At 45.1% G+C, this 22,289-nt stretch overlaps 1 protein-coding gene and 1 pseudogene across 1 annotated transcript; one reads left to right on the top strand and one right to left on the bottom strand.

The window, feature by feature from the left end:
• Window positions 1–22,289, bottom strand: part of LOC120381563 — a 250,910-nt pseudogene that overhangs the window by 93,869 nt on the left and 134,752 nt on the right.
• On the top strand, window positions 12,137–19,620 carry LOC120381379 (zinc finger protein 436-like; the record flags this gene model as incomplete). The annotated part of the gene is made up of 2 exons (XM_039499574.1): window positions 12,137–12,162; window positions 18,759–19,620. Coding segments are annotated over exons 1-2 (888 nt in total), but the record flags the coding sequence as incomplete, so codon positions are not given.

The raw sequence follows: 22,289 nt of genomic DNA, 5'->3' as shown, positions 1-22,289 counted from the left end.
CAAGCAGCATACAGATCATCAGTTCCTTCTGTGTGGGGTTTTCATCCCCTTCCTGCCATGTGCTCTGAGCTGCAAACTCAGCTAATGGGAAATCAAGAGCACAACAGTCTTTTGTCTTTAACATCCCATAATAGTCTCTCTGGTGTGGATGGACCTTTCCTGCCAGGCAGGGTGTAATGCATTCGACTGTCAATCAGCACTTCACCTAGGTAAAGTCTCTCTCCTGTCTGGTGATTTACAAAGCCACAGAGGCTCACAATGCAGCTAGTCAGATGTTAACCCAGGCAGCAACTCAGTAAAGCATTCAATAAAGTCTAAACATGTTCTTATAATCCTAATACCTGTTTTAACAATACTAACACAGGTGAGTCAGACTGATTCCACTGCGTGTTTGTCCATGTTCAGTTAAGACATAGAGGCTTGTGTAAGAGCTAACACCTCATCTGCCAGTGTCACAGGCAGGCTGGGCAGGGATGGTGTCTCTAGCCTCTGTTTGCCAGAAGCTGGGAATGGGTGACAGGGGATGGATCACTTGACGGTTACATGTTCTGTTCATTCCCTCTGGGGCAGCTGGCATTGGCCACTGAGCTAGACGGACCATTGCTCTGATGCAGTGGGCCCTTCTTATGTTCACAGTCTGTATGAGGAGAATCTACTCATTTGGACTCACTGGGGAGCTACAGAAAGAAACAAGGCGTGCTGCGGCAAGAAGGCCCAGTCTCAGCGGCCCCAGGGTCACGCTTCCCAAAACCTAAAACTAGGCCCATCCCATGAAAGGGGCACTCCCAGGAGAGACTGTATAAAGGCTGGAGCATCAAACTGTTACCGAAATATCAGGTCCGTCTAGCTGAGAGCCAATAACAGCCTGACAGGGATAAGGAAAGATGCTTTATTCTGCAGAAGAAAGGAGAGCCCTGTAAATAGATACAGAAGACTCTGCCTGACACAAGTTTTACAGATCCTTTATACACATTCAGACAAAGACCAAGCTCTGTTAACACTTCATTGGTGGTTGCTAGATCCCGTGAAACCGTTATCTGGTCAGTGAAAACCGGCTTGGAGCAAGATTTCTCTGCTTTGAGGCAGAAGAGAAAAGATAGTTCAAAAGTTCAGGTTCCTGTGTGCGTGAGGCTTCTGCTTCCCCTACTGGCCGCTTGTAAGCTATTAAGGGGGCCCCAGTAACATTCACAGTCCCCCTTCGGGCCTGACAATCCAAAGCGCAACCCAGATTGTCAGGCCTGATCGTAATTCTGATCAAGCTGAAGAGACAGGTACTGGGTTCTCTTACGGTCAGCAGAGCCTTTGGTTACAGTATTACACAGACATTTTGCACATTGCATTACTACCCAAACAATACATAGGAAGAACAGGAAGAAAATAATCCATTTGACAGTGGTATGGAAGAGGCCAGTAAACCATGACCCAAGGTCTGGGAGGAGGTCCTCAAAACTAAGGGTATGATCAAGAGATACAGTGTGGAAAACAGCTGCATTTTGTTTATACATAGGTCATCCTGATATCTCGTTTTTCCCACTTCAGAGAGATGCCAGTCTATCTACACATTCTCTACACAAGGTCAAAACAACTTCTCACACAGTTCTTTTCTGCTCTCCTCACACAATCCTCCCTTCTACAAATCTCGCGTTATTAAGATTACAGTTAGCCAGAGTTATGCATTAAGATCCCCTACAAATCCCTGTCAGTTCTTTCTGTGCTTCCACACTCCTCCCTTTTGTACTTCTAGTATAACAAATATTTTCAAACCTCTATTTGCATTAAGCCATGGATTTCAGATTTTACATCAGATATTTCAACCTTAGGGGTTTTGATTGGATGTAATGACAATGCATAATTAGCATGGACATGAAAGGTATTACTTTTCGTACATCCTTTACTACAATAACAACAACATCATAATCCTAAGCTAACTAATAGCAATACAAGCAATAACATTTCCATAGCAATAATATGATGGGATTGTTACACAGTTTTGGTCACAAAGCACAATACGTCATACTTAGTACATAAAATAGACACTCTATAAGCTGTATGAAAGGCATACTTTTCAACTTGATATATATTTTGAAACATGAATTTGCCCTTGTAGTTCAGAGATTCTTTGAACCTCTGGTAACAATGAAAGCAAATCTTGAAACCATTCAGGTACTAAAGTAGTCCAATTAAAGAGTATCTGGAACCTAAGGTTACTTACAAAATTCTATCTGCAGGCCAGTAAACAATATGATTGCCTGCAGTGATAATGAGATGAAAATGTATATCTTGCAATGTGGTGGTTTTAACATACACACAGCTATCATTAGCTTGAAAAAGTAGGTGTCCTGTCAGGATAGTTCCTTGTCCTCTATCCTCCCAGGAAACGTTATCATGAACAGTGATGACTTCCCCTGGCTTCAGTTTATGGATACACTGAAGCTGTAGGGATTCTAACAGCCAAAATGTCAGGTGTTATTCTAGGGGCACTGACTATAAATCAGTTAGATATCCCAGGTGGTCTAATTTCCCAGATGTCTCGGTGAATAATCCAGTCCCACATGCATCCTCCCCATGGACCCGGCAAGATTCGGTATGTGGGAGCCCACACCCCCCTAACCGGTCCATATGCTTGGAAGGAGCACTGTGAATGTCCACACTTCCACCCAGAAAGCGTCCAAGTATATCTCCATGGCCACAGATCAGATGGTTCCTGATGTGTCTGTAAGGGCAGTGGGCCAAGTCTGGTGCTCAAGATCATTCCGAATGGCCATCAGCTGATCATTCAGGAAATCCTGAATTTCTGAACATGCTAGCTCCCACTGCAATGCCTTCCCATCCTCAGTGATATTAATACCATCTCTCTCAATAACTTTTGGGTCATAGAATGAAGGATGGAAATGACATGTAACTCACCAACTCCAGCCTGTACTTGGGTTAGCTGAGCTCCAGCAATAAGGCTAGTGGCCTTTTCTGGTTAGCCCAATTTCTCATCATGTTCTTGGCTCTTAAAAACATTCCAAATGGCTGCTGCACTATGAGCCCCATCCCATAGGGATCCGGTCAAGTTCCTCTTCTTCCAGAGGAAATAACCCAGTCCCTCTGTTGCGCTAATCTAATGGCAGCCCCTTGTGAGCAATTTGGGTATGTAGAGGTGATCTGGAAACTGGATAAGGGCAATGTAAATTTGGCAGTCCCTAGTGTTGTATTAATCACAGTTCATTGATGTCCTAATACATCTCTCTTTGGTGTAGTGCTACATCACATCTATTATTTAATTATTCTCAGGTACTTTCAAAGGCATTAACATTAATAGCATAGGAGGGGGTGTATTACAGGGGTAATAGTGTAATGGAGGAGATGGCAAGGGCAACAAGGTGCCTTTGGTACTTATCATTTAAAATCTAATTAGGGAGGGCAAGACCTGAAGGATTTATCCAGAACACAGGGCGCAGCCTGTAGAATAAACCCCAAAATCCAATCAATACCATATTCCCAAGCAGGAGTCCCACAAATTTCTTCCTGCCAGTGTATAATTCTTTGTTTCTTCACCAGGATCAGTTCTCAATGTCCTTTCTAGTCAGGAATTTCTGGACTTTGGCAATGGCAGTGGAGAGAGTGTTCCTTCTTCTTTCCCGAAACAGTCGTGGTTCAGCATCCTCCAGGGAGAGGTTACCAGCACATCACCCTGTAATGGTTTTGCTTGTTCTAGAAAAATTCAAAGGCACAGTAGATCTGTCAGTGGACAAGGGAGAGGTTACTAACACTTCACCTTGTCCTTTTTCCCTGCTGTCCAGAAGGCACAGCAGAGCTAGAAGAAGGAATAGGCTAATCATCAGTAGGAGAATCCTCCTGAGGCGGAGGGGTCTTTTTGCAGTGAGAATCATGGGTCCAGGCAGTCAGTCTTTGGCACTTCACAGCGGTGTTGGTAGTCATCAGGACTTAATAAGGGCCTTTCCAGCATGGAGCCAAAGCAGTCTTTGGCTGGTGGACCTTTACATTGATCCAGTCTCCTGGTTCCAAGGAGTGGCAGGGCTGCTAGGGTCTTTGGGTAGCACTTCTTTACCTGTGAGAAAAGAAACCTAACACATTTCATTAGTGCCTGGCACTGTTTGCAGATCTCATAGCTGCTTGAGCACATTCAAGCCCGCCTCCTTTTCTTGGTTGTCAGCCAAGTCTTAGCTGTGAGCAGTGTCCTTGAATGGGGCCAGTGTCTTATCTTTAGCCTGAGCTTGCTAGCTATTTTTTTCCAGTTAATTAAGAACATAAGAACGGCCATACCGTGTCAGACCAAAGGTCCATCCATCCCAGTATCTCTCTACTGACAGTGGCCAATGCCAGGTGCCCCAAAGGGAGTGAACCTAACAGGCAATGATCAAGCGATCTTCCTCCTGCCGTCCATCTCCATCCTCTGACGAACAGAGGCTAGGGACACCATTCTTACCCATCCTGGCTAATAGCCATTTATGGACTTAGCCACCATGAATTTATCCAGTCCCCTTTTAAACCCTGTTATAGTCCTAGCCTTCACAACCTCCTCAGGTAAGGAGTTCCACAAGTTGACTGTGCGCTGCGTGAAGAAGAACTTCCTTTTATTTGTTTTAAACCTGCTGCCTATTAATTTCATTTGGTGACCCCTAGTTCTCGTATTATGGGAATAAGTAAATAACTTCTCCTTATCCACTTTCTCAACATCACTCATGATTTTATATACTTCTGTTATATCCCCCCTTAGTCTCCTCTTTTCCAAGCTGAAGAGTCCTAGCCTCTTTAATCTTTCCTCGTATGGGACCCTCTCCAAACCCCTAATCATTTTAGTTGCCCTTTTCTGAACCTTTTCTAGTGCTAGAATATCTTTTTGAGGTGAGAGACCACATCTGTACACAGTATTCGAGATGTGGGCGTACCATGGATTTATATAAGGGCAATACTATATTCTCCATCTTGTTCTCTATCCCCTTTTTAATGATTCCTAACATCCTGTTTGCTTTTTTGATCGCCTCTGCACACTGCGTGGACATCTTCAGAGAACTATCCACAATGACTCCCAAGATCTTTTTCCTGACTCGTTGTAGCTAAATTAGCCCCCATAATATTGTATGTATAGTTGGGGTTATTTTTTCCAATATGCATTACTTTACATTTATCCACATTAAATTTCATTTGCCATTTTGTTGCCCAATCACTTAGTTTTGTGAGATCTTTTTGAAGTTCTTCACAGTCTGCTTTGGTCTTAACTATCTTGAGCAGTTAAGTATCATCTGCAAACTTTGCCACCTCACTGCTTACCCCTTTCTACAGATCATTTATGAATAAATTGAATAGGATTGGTCCTAGGACTGACCCTTGGGAACACCACTAGTTACCCCTCTCCATTCTGAGAATTTACCATTAATTCCTACCCTTTGTTCCCTGTCTTTTAACCAGTTCTCAATCCATGAAAAGATCTTCCCCTTTATCCCATGACAACTTAATTTACGTAAGAGTCTTTGGTGAGGGACCTTGTCAAAGGCTTTCTGGAAATCCAAGTACACTATGTCCACCGGATCCCCCTTGTCCACATGTTTGTTGCCTCCTTCAAAGAACTCTAATAGATTAGTAAGACATGATTTCCCTTTACAGAAACCATGTTGACTACTGCTCAATAATTTATGTTTTTCTATGTGTCTGACAATTTTATTCTTAACTATTGTTTCAACTAATTTGCCCGGTACCGACGTTAGACTTAACGGTCTGTAATTGCTGGGATCACCTCTAGAGCCCTTTTTAAATATTGGCGTTACATTAGCTAACTTCCAATCATTGGGTACCGAAGCCGATTTAAAGGACAGGTTACAAACTTTAGTTAATAGTTCCGCAACTTCACATTTGAGTTCTTTCAGAACTCTTGGGTGAATGCCATCTGGTCAGTGACTTGTTAATGTTGAGTTTATCAATTAATTCCAAAACCTCCTCTAGTGACACTTCAATCTGTGACAGTTCCTCAGATCTGTCACCTACAAAAGCCAGCTCAGGTTTGGGAATCTCCTAACATCCTCAGCTGTGAAGACTGAAGCAAAGAATCCATTTAGTTTCTCCATAATGACTTTATCATCTTTAAGCGCTCCTTTCATATTTTGATAGTCAAGGGGCCCCACTGGTTGTTTAGCTGGCTTCCTGCTTCTGATGTACTTAAAAAACTTTTTGTTATTACCTTTGGAGTTTTTGGCTAGCCGTTCTTCAAACTCCTCTTTGGCTTTTCTTATTACACTCTTGCACTTAAGTTGGCAGTGTTTGTGCTCCTTTCTATTTGCCTCACTAGGATTTGACTTCCACTTTTTAAAGGAAGTCTTTTTATCTCTCACTGCTTCTTTTACATGGTTGTTAAGCCACGATGGCTCTTTTTTAGTTCTTTTACTGTGTTTCTTAATTTGGGGTATACATTGAAGTTGGGCCTCTATTATGGTGTCTTTAAAAAGGGCCCATGCAACTTGCAGGGATTTCACTTTAGTCACTGTACCTTTTAACTTTTGTTTAACTAACCCCCTCATTTTTGTATAGTTCCCCCTTTTGAAATTAAATGCCACAGTGTTGGGCTGTTGAGGTGTTCTTCCCACCACAGGGATGTTGAATGCTATTGTATTATGGTCACTATTTCCAAGCTGTCCTGCTATAGTTCCCTCTTGGACCAGCTCCTGCGCTCCACTCAGGATTAAATCTAGAGTTGCCTCTCCCCTTGTGGGTTCCCGTACCAGCTGCTCCATGAAGCAGTCATTTAAAGTATCGAGAAATTTTATCTCCGCATTTCGTCCTGAAGTGAAATGTTCCCAGTCAATATGGGGATAATTGAAATCCCCCACTATTATTGGGTTCTTAATTTTGATCATTCATTCATTCATCATTCATGCCCGTCACCCCAGCCGGGGTATGGGCCGCCAACCACAGATCTCCATAGTCTTCTGTCCTGGGCCATTCGCTCTAGCTGGTTCCAGGTATAGCCCATTTTTTTGCTATCAACCTGAAGGTCGCGTCGCCAGGTATTTCTTGGGCGGCCTCTTTTCCGCTTGCCTTGGGGGTTCCACTGCAGTGCCTGTCTGGTGATGTTGGTTGGCTGCTTCCGTAGTGTATGTCCTATCCAGCCCCACCTTCTCTTTCTAATTTCTTCCTCTGCTGGGAGTTGATGGGTCCTCTCCAAGAGGTGGATGTTACTGATGGTGTCTGGCCAGCGGATCTGGAGAATCCTTCTGAGGCAGCTATTAATGAAGGTCTGGATCTTCCTGGTGGTTGTTTTGATTGTCCTCCAGGTTTCAGCTCCATACAGTAGGACTGATTTCACGTTGGAGTTGAACAGTCGAATCTTTGTTGCCAAAGACAGCTCTCTGGAGCTCCAGATGTTCTTGAGCTGTAAGAAGGCTGCTCTTGCCTTACCAATCCTTACTTTGATGTCTGCGTCTGTGCCACCCTGCTGGTCGATGATGCTACCTAGGTAGGTGAAGGACTGCACTTCTTCCAGGGGGCGTCCATTCAGTGTGACTGGGTCGTTGCTGATGGAATTGATCCTAAGGATCTTGGTCTTGTCCTTGTGGATGTTGAGGCCAACCTGTGATGACGTGGCTGCCACTACGTTGGTCTTCTCTTGCATCTGCTGTTTACTGTGCGAAAGGAGTGCAAGGTCATCGGCAAAGTCCAGGTCATCAAGCTGGGTCCACAATGACCATTGGATTCTGTTCCTACGCTTGGAAGTTGATGTCTTCATAATCCAATCGATGACGAGAAGAAAGAGAAGTGGAGACAACAAGCATCCTTGTCTGACTCCGGTTCGCACCTGGAAGCTGTTTGTGAGCTGCCCTCCGTGGATCACTCTACAGTGTATGCTGTCGTATGAATTCTTGATCAGGTTGACCACCTTTGCTGGGATGCCATAGTGCCGAAGGAGCTTCCAGAGGGTCTCTCGATCCACGCTATCGAATGCTTTCTCATAGTCAACAAAGTTGATGTACGAGGAGTTCCACTCCATAGACTGCTCGACTATGATGCGGAGCGTTGCTAACTGGTCCATGCATGATCTGTTCTGCCAGAAACCTGCCTGTTCATCTCGTAGCTGTGGATCGACGGCATCCTTCATTCTCTCTAAGAGGACTCGGTTGAAGACCTTCCCTGGCACCGACAGGAGTGTGATTCCTCTATAGTTGGCACCGTTGCTGAGGTCTCCTTTCTTGGGGATTTTGATGAGATATCCCTCTTTCTTGTCAGCCGGAATCACTTCTTCTTCCCATATCTTCTCAAAGAGGAGGTACAGCATTTCCACTGAAGCATCCAGGTCTGCTTTCAGGGCCTCTGCTGGGATATCGTCAGGTCCCGCCGCCTTCCTGTTCTTCATCATGGTGATGGCTTTTCTGATCTCGTCTCTGGTTGGTTTATCGCAATTGATTGGGAGGTCCTCGTTGGCTGGGTCGATGTCTGGTGGATTTGGTGGTGCTGGTCTGTTCAGGAGTTCCTCAAAGTGCTCCGCCCATCTGTTCATCTGTTGTTCTATTCCTGTTATAGACTTTCCCTGCTTGTCTTTAACGGGACGTTCTGGATTGCTGAACTTTCCAGACAGTCGCTTGGTAGTATCGTACAGCTGTTTCATGTTACCGCTGTATGCTGCCTGCTCTGCTTCTGCTGCCAGTCCATCCACATAATCTCTCTTATCCTTCCTAATATTCCTCTTCACTGCTCTGTGGGCTTCAGCATACTCTTTTTGAGCTTTGGCCTTTGCTGCTCTAGTCCTGCTTTTGTTGACTGCTGCCTTCTTCTTCTTTCTGTCTTCTATCTTAGTCAAGGACTCTGCTGTGATCCACTCTTTCTGCTGGTGTTTCTTAATTCCAAGCACTTCCTGGCATGCTGACCTAAGTGTGTCTCTCACTTTCTGCCATCTGTTGAGTACACTGTTTTCCTCTTCCTCAGACCGATCCTGTAGTACTGAAAACTTATTCTTCAGCGTCAATCCAAAATCTTCCTTGGTCTTATGGTCCTTCAGAAGGTTGACGTTGTACTTCGCTCTTCTGTCTGACGCGTCTATCCAGTTCTTCAGCTTCAGCTTCAATCTGGCCACCACTAAGTGATGGTCGGACGCCACGTCTGCTCCTCTTCTAACTCTAACATCCTGCAAGGATCTTCTGAACTTCTTGCTAATGCAGACATGGTCGATCTGGTTTTCTGTCATGCCTGCTGGCGATACCCAGGTACTCTTGTGGATCCGCTTGTGAGGAAAGATGCTGCCTCCTATGACCAGGTTGTTAAGTGCACACAGATCCACAAATCTCTCTCCATTCTCACTCATCTCTCCCAGAGCGTGGGTCCCCATGACTTGTTCGTATCCTGTGTTATCGGGTCCAATTTTGGCATTAAAGTCTCCCATAAGGATGGTAATGTCTTTGTCTGGGAGAGTCTCTAATATTTTCTGGAGTCTGTTGTAAAAGTAGTCTTTGTCCTCCTCTTCACTGTCATTGGTTGGAGCGTAGCACTGAACAACATTCATCTTAATCCTCTTCATTTTAGTTCTGAAGGATGCTGTGATGATCCTGGGACCATGTGCCTCCCAACCAATCAGTGCTCTCTGTGCCTGTTTGGACATCATGAAGCCTACTCCCTGTGTGTGGGGTGCGTCGCTCTCTTCATGTCCTGAATACAGCAACAGCTCTCCTGTCAACAGTCGTCTCTGTCCAGCTTGCGTCCATCTTGTCTCGCTAATGCCTAGTAGGGTCAGGTTGTTGCTCCTCATCTCTGCTGCAACCTGCACCGTCTTTCCTGATTCGTACATGGTCCTCACGTTCCATGTGCCGATGGTAATCCTCCTGGTTGTAAGAAGGGTAATCGGCTTAGTGGCTTCCTCGTGGCTTTCACCACCCAGCGTCATGCGTCTTCGAGTTGTAGACCCTTCTTTTCCAGGCTAAAAGTCTCTGTTAACTCTATTGTTGGCGTTTCTATAGCAAGCTGATTTTTACAGGGTGGAGTTGCTAGCCCCACGCCCAACCCTCCTCCTTTACCCTGACTTGGGACAGGCAGATGGCCCCAAAGGACCTCTCTGGTGGAGTTTTAATTTTGATGGCCTCTCTAATTTCCCTTAGCATTTCATCATCACTATTACTGTCCTGGTCAGGTGGTCGATAATAGATCCCTAATGTTATATTTTTATTAGAGCATGGAATTTCTATCCACAGAGATTCTATGGAACATGTGGATTCGCTTAAGATTTGTACTTCATTTGAATCTACATTTTCTTTCACATATAGTGCCACTCCTCCCCCTGCACGACCTGTTCTGTCCTTCCGATATATTTTGTACCCTGGAATGATTGTGTCCCATTGATTGCTCTCATTCCACCAGGTTTCTGTGATGCCTATTATATCAATATCCTCCTTTATCACAAGGCACTCTAGTTCACCCATCTTATTATTTAGACTTCTAGCATTTGTGTACAAGCACTTTAAAAACCTGCCCCTGTTTATTTTTCTGCCCTTTTCTGATGTGCCAGATTCTTTTTTATGTGACTATTTATCATCTGACCCGGCCCTTACATTATACTCTTCCGTCCTCTGCTCCTGACTATAACCTGGAGATTCTCTATCATCAGACTCTCCCCTAAGAGAAGTCTGTGTCCAATCCACATGCTCCTCTGCAGCAGTCGGCTTTCCCCCATCTCCTAGTTTAAAAACTGCTCTACAACCTTTTTAATGTTTAGTGCCAGCAGTCTGGTTCCACTTTGGTTTAGGTGGAGCCCATCTCTCCTGTATAGGCTCCTCCCATCCCAGAAGGTTCCCCAGTTCCTAATGAACGCGAACCCCTCCTCTCTACACCATCATCTCATCCACGCGTTGAGACTCTGAATCTCTGCCTGCCTACCCAGCCCTGAGCGTGGAACTGGGAGCATTTCTGAGAATGCCACCATAGAGGTCCTGGATTTCAGTCTCTTCCTAGCAGCCTAAATTTGGCTTCCAGGACATCTCTCCTACCCTTCCCTATGTCATTGGTACCTACATGTACCACGACCACGGCTCCTCCCCAGCACTACACATAAGTCTGTCTAGATGCCTTAAGAGATCCATAACTTTCGCACCAGGCAGGCAAGTCACCATACAGTTCTCCCGGTCATCACAAACCCAGCTATCTATGTTCCTAATAATCGAATCTCCCATTACTAATAGCTGCCTTTTCCTAGAAACTGGAGTTCCCTCCCCCGGAAGGATTTGTCATTATTGAATTTCATCCTATTTACTTCAGACCATTTCTCCAGTTTGTCCAGATCATTTTGAATTTTAGTTCTATCCTCCAAAGCACTTGCAACCCCTCCCAGCTTGGTATCGCCTGCAAACTTGATAAGTGTAACAGAGAGACTGTTACTGGGAGGGGTTCACCATGTGTCAGAGGGTTACACCCTGGTGGGAGGGGGCTAGGCCTGTACTGGGATACGGTCACTCTGTGCTTCACAGTGTGGCAGAACCTAGAGTGTCCATTAGCAGGGAACAATGCTGGGGGGAATCGACATGTGGAAAGGACAGAAACCCCACCTGAATTCTCTCACATTGCCCTTCTCGCCCTGGCAGGCTACAGAATAACGTCCACGTTTCGCCCCAGATCATCCCCTCCTCCTAGGAGGAAGGAAATGGCTGCAATGGAGCTGGCTCAGGTAAGGGATTCTCAGGGAGCTGGTGGTGGGTTCTGCTTGGAGGGAGAGGAGCAGTAAATGTATAGGAGGGTGGGAGGCAGGAACTATCTAGGGTGTGGAATGGGAGGGGACAGGATGTGACAAACCTGTTGAGACTTGTGGACTCTAGGGTGTGATGGGTTGTTACCCCCGGGTGCAGTCTGGGGGGCTTCTGGGAACCACTGTGCCCTCTAATCCTCAAGCTGGGCTGGCCCTTCTCTCACTGCTTTGCTGGAGATTCAGCCAGCCTCTCCAGGCCCTGTTATCACCCAACACGACAGCAGGTGGCACCATGCAGCCAACTAAGCTACCTGAGTGTTTTACCTGCGGTGCGTCTTCACTACCCGCGTGTCGGCGGGTAGCAATCAATTCTTGGCGATCGATATATCGCGTCTCATCTGACGCGATATATCGATCCCAACGCGCTCCTGTCAACTCCGTAACTCCACCAACCCGAGCGGCGGTGGCGGAGTCGACATGGGAGTCCGGACATCGATCACGCCGTGAGGCGATGCGTAATTCAATATAAGATACTTGACTTCAGCTCGTTATTCACGTGGCTGAAGTTGCGTATCTTATATCGATTTTCCCCATAGTGTAGACCTGCCTAAGCCACTCAAGGAGAGATAGAAGACAAAGCCAATTTCCCAGCCGTAAGTGGTAGCAAACAGATCAAAGCAGATTACTTAAATAACCAAAAACTCAAACTAAGCCCAACATACGATCTGGATAGAATTTGAATTAGCAATTTCTCACCTTGACTGATGATAGAAGCTGTCCACCAAGTTTCCATACACAAGCTAGAAATCCCTTTACCCTGGGACCAACACTTTCCTCCAGTTCAGTCTTTGTTCCTGAGGTGTTTCCAGGAGTTTTCTTGTGTGCAGAATGAGGCCAAGAGATGATGTCACACCCCACCTTATGTAGCTTTTCCGTATGGCAGGAACCATTTGTTCCAAACTCCGTTCCCAGTCCAGTTTGTGGAAAAATAGAGGTACCAAAATGGAGTTTAGTGGCATATGGTCTGGTCGCATGTCCTGCTGAGTCATAGTAGCCGTGACTCATAGGCTGGCTGAAACATTCACGGGAAGGCTAAGCTCTTCCACGGTCCATTGTCTTTGTTGATGAGCCATGATCACTGTCTGGCGGCTTTGTTGTACCTGAAAGGCTCGTTGTGGATGTTACCCAGAGTAAGCACATTTGAAATACAGATACAGAGTCAATATCCATAACTTCAGTTACGATTATGATACATGCACACAAATAGGACAGTCATATTCAGGAAATCCTAACTTTTCCAAAGACACTGAACATATGATGCGTCTTGCATAAAATGCATCGTAATTATGTCCTAATCATTTGATAATCATACCACTATGCTGAATGTGGGGTGTAGTGTCAGGGCCTAATTTCAAGGCACAGAAGTTGGGAATGGAACTTCCCCTCTTTGTGGAACAGGAAATAACCCTCTAGCCAGGACTGTGAAAACTTCCCAGACTCCCAGTGCTGAAACCTGAACCTACTGACACTTCATTAGTTACCACCAACCCCGACCTTTGTGGCAACTGCAAATGTTGTCGGTGATGATTTTATATTCTCTTCCAGGTCATTGATAAGAATGTTAAATAGCACAGGGCCAAGAACCAATCTTTGTGGGAACCCCCTAGAAAGAAATCTACTCAAGCATGGTTCCCCATTTACATTCATCGTTTTTAATCTATTTAATGTATGTTGTGTTTATTTTGTATCTTTCTAGTTTTCTAGTCAAAATGTTGTGCTGAACCAAGTCATACGCCTTACGGAAAATAGGTATATTACATCAATACTATTAGTTGCAACCAAACTTTTGATCTCATGCAATAAGGATATCCCGTTAGTTTGTTTGGATCTGTTGTCTCTGAACCTTTTTAATTGGTACTAATTATATTACCCTCCTTTCATTCTTTATTAATTAAATCCATATTCGCTGCTCCATTATCTTGCCCAGTATCAGACTAACACTCTTGTAATTAGCTGGGTCATCTCTTTTACCCTTTTAAAATATTGGCACAGCATTAGCTTTATTCCAGTCTTCTGGAATTTCCGCAGTGTTCCAAGTCCTAATTAAAATCAACATTAACAGTCCTCCACACTCCTCCACCAGGTCTTTCAAAACTCTTGGATACAAGTTATCTGGACCTGCTTATTTAAACATGTCTAACTGTAATAGCTGCTGTTCAACATCCTCGTGAGTTATTGTTGTGATGGAAAGACTGTCAGCGTCAATGTCTTATATGACTTACATCTCCAAATCCAGGAGAGAAATATTTATTGAACACTTTTACCTCTTCTGCATTATTTTCATAATTCTGCCATTTCCATCTAGTAATTTACCACTACCATTGTTAGGGATTAAGTTTGTACTTAATATACTTTTTAAAAACTACCTTCTTATTTTCATTAATTGGTCATTGATTTCTGATAGCTTCCCTTGCCAACTTTCTACAATTCTGACTTTCTAACTTCTATTCTTTACTATTAACTTCCCCTTTCTTCCATATATTTTATTTGGAGAGTGTTGGGATTCCTACCAGGGAACCACCAGCATGGTCCAGAGACAGCCCCATCTCCTGTATCAAGCTCTGGCTAGTGGGTATGTGGTAAATGTGATGACCCTGCCTCCATCTGTCAGTTGGGAGACACAAAGGTTCTCTCTTTCCACCCTCTGATGCCGCCTGGCTGTTCTAGGCAAGGTGGGGTGGGACTCTGTTAACATGTGCCTTGTGGAGCTTCCATTTACCTGGTGCTGCTGTTCCGTGAATAGTGGGGCTGTGAGTGGAGCAGCGGGTCCTGAATGTTGGACTCTTGCTCTTTCAGAGGCCGGTGACCTTCGAGGAGGTAGCTGTGTATTTCACCAGGGGAGAGGGGGCTCTGCTGGACCCCACTCAGAGAGCCCTCTACAGGGGTGTCATGCAGGAGAACTATGAGACGGTGACCTCGCTGGGTAAGGAGTCCTGTCCCCTGGGTTATTAGAAGCTGTGGGGTCTCTGAAGAACCTGAGCAGTAATAACTTTATACCTTTATTCATCATACAAGTTTTGAGAAGTTTCCTTGTCTCCCCCCCCCCCCCCACTTTTTGCCTCATCTCCCACCCACTAGTATCATTTTTGTCATGTGCCTTTTTGGTGCCGTCAGTCATTTTAAAATTGCATTTAATGTATCCTTATTGGCTACATTAATCACTGTAGCTTTCATGCCTTGTCCTTATTTTAAGAGGAAAATCGCCACTTGTAGAATTCGAAATTGAGTAAATAGGTGTATGACTCATGCCTGGCTTGTGTGACAGTCAGATGAGCTCCTATTTTGATAGGAGAGCGTATAATGTTGCCATTCAGGACCCCACGGGTGAAGGGAGAACAGAGCTGTGGGAGGGGAGGAGAAGGGGGGAGTAGATAATTCTGGGGTGCCAGGACATGGGGAGGGTGTGTGCAGGGTTAGAGCTAAGAAGCAGCAGAGAGGGATGAGGTAGTGAGAGGTGAAGAGGGAACACAAGAATCTCCCAAGGTGCCGGCAGGTGGTGCTGGCTGAGAGTAATGGGAAGAAGCGGAGAGGAGTGTGGTGGAAGGGCACCCAGGAAGTGGCTCAGTCTCAGGTGTTGAAGCTAAGTGGCCTGTCCTTGTAGAAAAGTGGGAGCCCTTGGGGGTCTAGTGCACTCAAGGGGCACCTCCCAAGGACTGTTTAAAAGCCAGGGCATTGCACAGATCCTATGGATCCATGACAGTGCCAGAGGTTCAGCCTTATGCGGAAAAGATACAAAACAAGAAAAGGATCTAAATGCGTGTTTACCATCGCTCCCTCTCAGTCCTCATGGGAATCCCTGATCCGTTCCAAAGTGTATTAAAACCTTCCTTAAAGGCTCACCTCTTGGTTATCAGGTCATGTCCATTTGTTAGAGAGTTTTCCCTTCACCCTCCCACTTCCCTGGTTCTTGTCACGCAGACAGCAAACAGCAAAAGACCAGAAGTCCGAAGCACAGATAATGCGATGTTTATTGGGGTTATTTCCAAGCAAGCATATTCCACTACCCTAATGAACTTAGAACCTAGAAAAATTAATTATGTAGCAGACAGAAACAATTAGAGAACCAGACTGATTAGCAAGGTAAAAGTGGTGGCCATAAAGATAGAACAATACAGAAATGAGGGTTTCACAACCATTGATAGGGGGTTTCTTGCCAGACAGGCTGCTGTCAAACTAAGTTTTCTTTATCCATCTTAAGATCTGTATCTTTATCTGGTGGTGATGGGCACTATCAGGACAGGATCATCTTCCTAACAGCCCAATAGCACCTTATTTCAGTGTGACTGGTTTGGGATGTGAGGATGTGACCCTTTGCTTCCCAGCTTATGGCTGCCCCTGCTGCTTAGCCAAAGGCCTTAGCCTAAGAACAAGGCCTCAGACTGTCACAGTGAGAGAAGGCCCAGACACAGGCGGACTGAGATTTTGATTCTTAGCTAGTTACAGGGGTATAGAGACAAAGTGATAAAAATACCCCAAAGTTCTTAAAGTCTAGGCTTTACAGGCAGGCCTGAATATCTCTATTCTAACAGTGGGTTCTAGCCCTTCCCCCATTCTGTGTCTGTCCTGTCTATTTAGATCAGGGTTGGCAACCTTTCAGCAGTGCTGTGCCGAGTCTTCATTTATTCACTTTAAGGTTCCGTGTGCCAATAATACATTTTAACGTTTTTAGAAGGTCTCTTTCTATAAGTCTATAATATAGAACTAAACTATTGTTGTATGTAAAATAAATAAGGTTTTTAAAATGTCTAAGAAGCTTAATTTAAAATTAAATTAAAATGCAGAGGCCCCCCCTCGGACCAGGGGCCAGGACCCCGGCAGTGTGAGTGCCACTGAAAATCAGCTCGCTGCATGGGTTGCCTACCCCGATTTAGATTGTAAATTCTTCAGGGCATGGGCCATCTACTATTCTCTGTTTGCACTTTGCCTAGCACAATGGGGACCCTCTGTTAGTTGGTCCTTAGGCACTAAGGTAGTGAATATGATTTGTTATAATAGTAACTCTCCTGCCACTTTGAGCCAAGGAAGATGGCCTTGGGATGCGTAGCCTTATTTGGGGTGTGAGTAATGTTGATTTGATTTATCAACTTAATTTAATGTGAATTGTAATTATTTTAATTAATTAATAATAATACTTAATCATTTATGTTAATTAATATGGGTTTAGGCTCGCCAATTTGTTTGATCAGAAGATAAAAGTTCGTGTTTCGAATTGGGTTCCACAGAACTAATAAAAGGACCTTCGGGGGTATGACAGGAAGCTCACACGGAGACATATATAGTCATAACGACTTTTTATTAAACTCAGTGAAATGTAAAACAGGTAGAATTACAGAGTTACAATTGTATTACTGTTATTCAGGAGATATATATGATGATACAATATTATGTGCTGCAAACTTTGGTTAATATTCACACCCTGTTTTGATACACTGATATTGGTCTCGCCTCTGGCGGTTCTGGTTTCACAGCTCTTGCAAGGGAAACTAATGTAAAGAGCTCTCAACGCTACTTTGGAATTTACTTTTTAGCTCAACTAAATAATCTAATACACAAACTAAAATAAAGTTTAGAGAGACCAAGCTTAGCCGAGTCCCTTTTGAACGTAAAGTTTGAAAAGAAAATAAGTGTGGCCTATTACTGGTTAATAGCCGTCGTAGATGGATAGCATGAATACGTAGTTGAAGTTGGTGAAGTGTAGAGAAGAAGGAGGAGGTCGAGGTGCGGGTAAAAAGAGGTAGGTTACCTCTTTTTATAGAAATAAATGCCGGAAATCCTTCCTCTTATGCCCAAATTTCAGTCTTCCCCCATAGAAATGTTAGGGTACGCTTACTCCATAGGCTAGTATGTATATGCGTATGGATGGCAGGTGTCTGCACACTTGTGGGGTACTTGTTAAGTGTGTGAGTACAACTTTGAAAAATTCCCTTTGCTATTCTTCATTGTCTGTTGGTCTAGGTAAAGGGTCTTAAACCTAAGCGTAGGCACTTTATTTGGGTATAGGAAAAACAGTTCCTTTTCTGGGTGAAAGGGCACAGGATATAGCTATGGTAACTTTGCTTTAGCTTAAAATGCAGATTTTTGGCCAGTAGGTTTCTTGCATTACAGCCAAACATAGATTTATTAATTCATATTAAAAATATCACAATACTGTACTTATAAGAAAAGAGATATTGATGCAGGCAAGCAGATGAATCCTGAGGGCTACAGATGTTACTGCCTAAAAATGAGATGGGGTTAAAACTATGGAATATTCTTTGTGACAAGTATCCCACAACTTCCACTGACGTCCCTTGTTTTCTTTGCCTGGAATAGGGTTTCCAGTTTCCAAACCTGATGTGATCTCGCAGCTGGAACGAGGGGAAGAGCCATGGGTCCCGGACCTCCAGGGCTCTGAGAAAGAAGTGGTCCCGAGAGCTGCCTTTGCAGGTGAGGAATCAGTTAAACAACTCAACAACTGCTTAGGAATGCAGGAAACATTTGGGATGCCCTACAAAGATCCCGTGAGCGCTTCAAGTTCAGGATTGTTCCCTGCAGATGTGGAATCATTATGGCAGATGTCACTCATGGCTTTCCTCCTATTCTGACTGACAACTGGCAGCAGGTCCCTCCCCGATCTCACTTTCCCCTGAGAGTTATGGTGCAATGAGGACCCAGAACTGATCCCTTCCTCTCTTCTCTGTGGAAGGGTTTGGGGAAAATCAGCTCCTGATAGGTTTGATCTCTCCCACATATATTTTGGTTTGATCATCCCTTTTTCCATTCCTCTCTCTGACATTTCCTTTTTCTCAGTCACAGGGAGTGACCTATGTCTGGATTCTCTCTGTCTCCCATCCGGCGATGGGCTGGTGAGTGAGAACGAGGAGGAGAAACCCCAGCAGGAAGACACTGTGCAAGTAGATCCACATTGGATGTTATCAGGAAGATCCAAAGGGAATGTTTCCAGGAGTTGTGCAGTCCCAGAAAACACAAAAGCCTGTAAGACTCAGCAGAGGCCAGAGGAAAACGACAGTAGCGACTCAACCCTTATTCCACGCAACAGAATCAACTTGGAAGAGAGACGCTACATGTGCCATGAGTGCGGGAAAAGCTTCAATCGGCGCTCAAACCTTATCGCACATCAGAGAATCCACACTGGGGAGACGCCCTACACGTGCTCTGAGTGCGGGAAAACCTTCAGTCGGAGCTCTCACCTTATCACACATCAGAGAATCCACACAGGGGAGATGCCCTACACGTGCTCTGAGTGCGGGAAAAGCTTCGGGCAGAGCTCTCACCTTATCACACATCAGAGAATCCACACTGGGGAGACGCCCTACACGTGCTCTGAGTGCGGGAAAAGCTTCAGTCGGAGCTCACACCTTATCACACATCAGAGAATCCACACTGGGGAGACGCCCTACACGTGCTCTGAGTGCGGGAAAAGTTTCAGGCAGAGCTCTCACCTTATCACACATCAGAGAATCCACACAGGGGAGACGCCCTACACGTGCTCTGAGTGCGGGAAAAGCTTCAATCAGAGCTTTGACCTGAGCGCACACAGGAGAATCCACACTGGGGAGACGCCCTACACGTGCTCTGAGTGCGGGAAAAGCTTCAGGCGGAGCCCTGACCTTATCATACATCAGAGAATCCACACAGGGGAGAAGCCCTACACGTGCTCTGAGTGCGGGAAAAGTTTCAGGCAGAGCGCTCACCTTATCACACATCAGAGAATCCACACAGGGGAGAAGCCCTTCATGTGCTCTGAGTGCGGGAAAAGCTTTGGGTGGAGCTCTCACCTTATCACACATCAGAGAATCCACACAGGGGAGATGCCCTACACGTGCTCTGAGTGTGGGAAAAGCTTCAATCAGAGCACTCACCTTATTAGACATCACAAAATCCACAGGAGAGAGAACTGTAATAAATCCCTTGACTAGGGCTGGCCAAAGTTTTGTTTTTTTAATTACATTTGCTAATTCCCACATAGTGATTTTTGCACCATCTTCACCAAGGTCTCTCAGCTCCACCAGATCAGTTGCCTTCTTCTGCCTTTTGCAGCACACCCTTCTTTGGGGTCAGTCCTGTGATCTTTTCTATCACCTCCTTTCCTTTGAGTCGAAGGAGTGTGTGTCCCTCCTGCCAGGAATCTTCATCAGCTTCAGGTGGGGGAGAGGTTTGATCCCAACAAGCTACACTGAGGCAAAAAGTACCTGTGCCTGACATCCACTAGGGCTGTACATGGCGTTGGCTGCTCAAGTTAGTGATCTTAATGTAAACATTTGTAGTGCAGATGCAGCCCAGGTGCAGGGGGGTTGGCATTAGCTTTCCCTTGACCTGACCTAAACTCCATCACTTTTCCTAGTCTAAACAAACCCTGAGCATCACGGTTATACTGTTCCCCATTTCACAGCAACTGTTAGTCATCGAATTCTCCCTTGGGGAACCAATTGTTTCATTCCCAGTTGCTCTGATGTTGCTTCAGGTTGTGCTGGGGAGCAGATATTTTTATTATCATTTTCCACACTTAAAATATATTGAACTATAACAAAGAGCAGGAAGAGGGCAGGGATAGGGAAAAATGTCATTTCACCCATTGTAACAACAGACGTAGTTAGGGTAAGACAGAGGGATTCCCTTATTCCCCATCACCATCCTCCTTCAATCCGTGCTAGAGCCTAAGAATCCTTTTCCTTTCCCCCGTTGTGGGATGGGAGACGTCCCAAAGTGCTCCCTGTGCTATAGCACATGGCTAAGCTCAGAGAATAAACCCCCAATAACCCCTGAGCTTTGCTTTTTTAATTCTGTGTTTCCGATTACTTCAAGCCTGGGCATTGTGATTATTTACCAGTTTCTCTAGCACTGTTCCTACCACTTTTTCTGTAACATATTTTGTTTTTTATGGGACAGGGTTGTTGTTCCTTTGCCTAACCCCAAGCTGGAAGGCCAGGGTGTCTGTTTTCTCTGGCCCCTCCCCAGAGACAAATCTGACAGGGTTGCACCTGCCAGGAGCAAACAAAAAGCCCCACCGGTCACACACACAAAGTAGATAGACACACACACGACACAGAAGAAACTGAATTATTTGAGCTATCAACATTTCCACTTTCCCACAGCCATGTTAGTTCTGAAGGTTGTTTTAATTTGTTTATTTTCTTGGAACCAGAACTGGGGAAAGAGACACTGGAGTCAGTGGAATAACAGCAGGAAGGGATAAGTCTCATGATTTGTCACTAACCAAAGGCTTTTTAAACAGAGTGATAATGTTACTGAATGGTCTGGCTAACTCTGCAGTTAGAAACAATCAGCTCTACGGGTGGTAAATTTACAGAGGCTCTGCTGCTGATCATGAAATAGAAGCACATTGCCTTTAAACAGCTGCTATTTTAATGCCTCTTAAAGTACAGAAAACAATGATCTATGTTAAAGGAATGTTGCCATTTCTCAGAGCCCCAATTTCTATTGTGTGTGTACAGGAAGGTTTGAATGTGTAGCAGGTAGTTTGGTCAAGCTTAGCTATTTTATGTGTGTAACAGGCTCCTGCCCACCTCCAGCAGAGGTTTCAATCACATACGATGGCAACTTACCGAATGTCACACAAATTAGTCCATCCTCCCCATATTCAGTCTCTGACCGGAATGTTCGAATGAGGCAGAGAACTGGGAAAGTATCGCAGTAGGAATACATTAACAAGTGGGATTAATCAGAGCTGGGCTGCAGACAGAGCCTGGTCTAGAGCTGGTGAAGTGACAGGGACACGCTCCCGCTAGTGCGGGCTCTGAAATAACAGCAGAAGCAGATCGAAGAGAATGAGCTCATGGGCAGCTGCCCTGTCAGTGCATCACTCACCTGGCAGGTGTTACACAAAACACAGCACTTCCCCCCACTGCCACCACTTCATTATACTGTCCATGGGGCTGTTTGTCCTGCAGGACTTTGATCTCTCCGGGTGGTCCATGGTGATTCATAACAGAGCCATTAGGGAGCAGGAGTCATCCCAATGGAAATCTCTCCACTTCTTTCTCAGTGTTACCTTCTTAGCCCTGGCTTTGGAGGTGACCTTAGCCTTATCCTGTCTTGATTTTAGGTAGGATTTTCATCACCTTCTGGGGCTTGGCAGCTTAGAACTTTTGAGGGCTTTTCTCTGCCTTTTTGGTCCCCGCTGCAGTCAGTACATTCTAGACATGGGCATGGTGACCTCCCTGGGGATCTTGACAGCTTTAGCCAGCTTCTTGGTGGCTATTTTCCTGCTCACAGCCACTGTCTTCTTCTCATGCCTTGTCCTGGGGGCTCAGCTGCTGGTTGAATGGAAAGGAGCCAAAGTGCTGGTGACTTTAGCCTGCACCAAGTGGCCTTTGCTCATCAGACTCCTGAACCCCAACTGGATGTGGTTCTTGTTCTTCTGCACAGCACAGCCCTGGAGAAGAGGGATCTGCAAATGTACATTCATATGATCCCTTTGTTTAATTGATGAAAACATAAACTAGACACTTAGAGGCTTGGAACTGATTTCAGCTGATGGACAGGTGTGCTAGGTTTTTATGCATTTGGACAGTGAAATGTTGAGTGTTACATTCATTTCAAGCATCCC

The sequence above is a fragment of the Mauremys reevesii genome, linkage group 14 (genome assembly GCF_016161935.1).
Source record: "Mauremys reevesii isolate NIE-2019 linkage group 14, ASM1616193v1, whole genome shotgun sequence".
In the NCBI taxonomy this organism is placed as follows: Eukaryota; Metazoa; Chordata; order Testudines; family Geoemydidae; genus Mauremys; species Mauremys reevesii.
The sequence above is the reverse complement of the archived record's forward strand: the minus strand, read 5'-3'. Positions and strand labels throughout refer to the sequence as shown.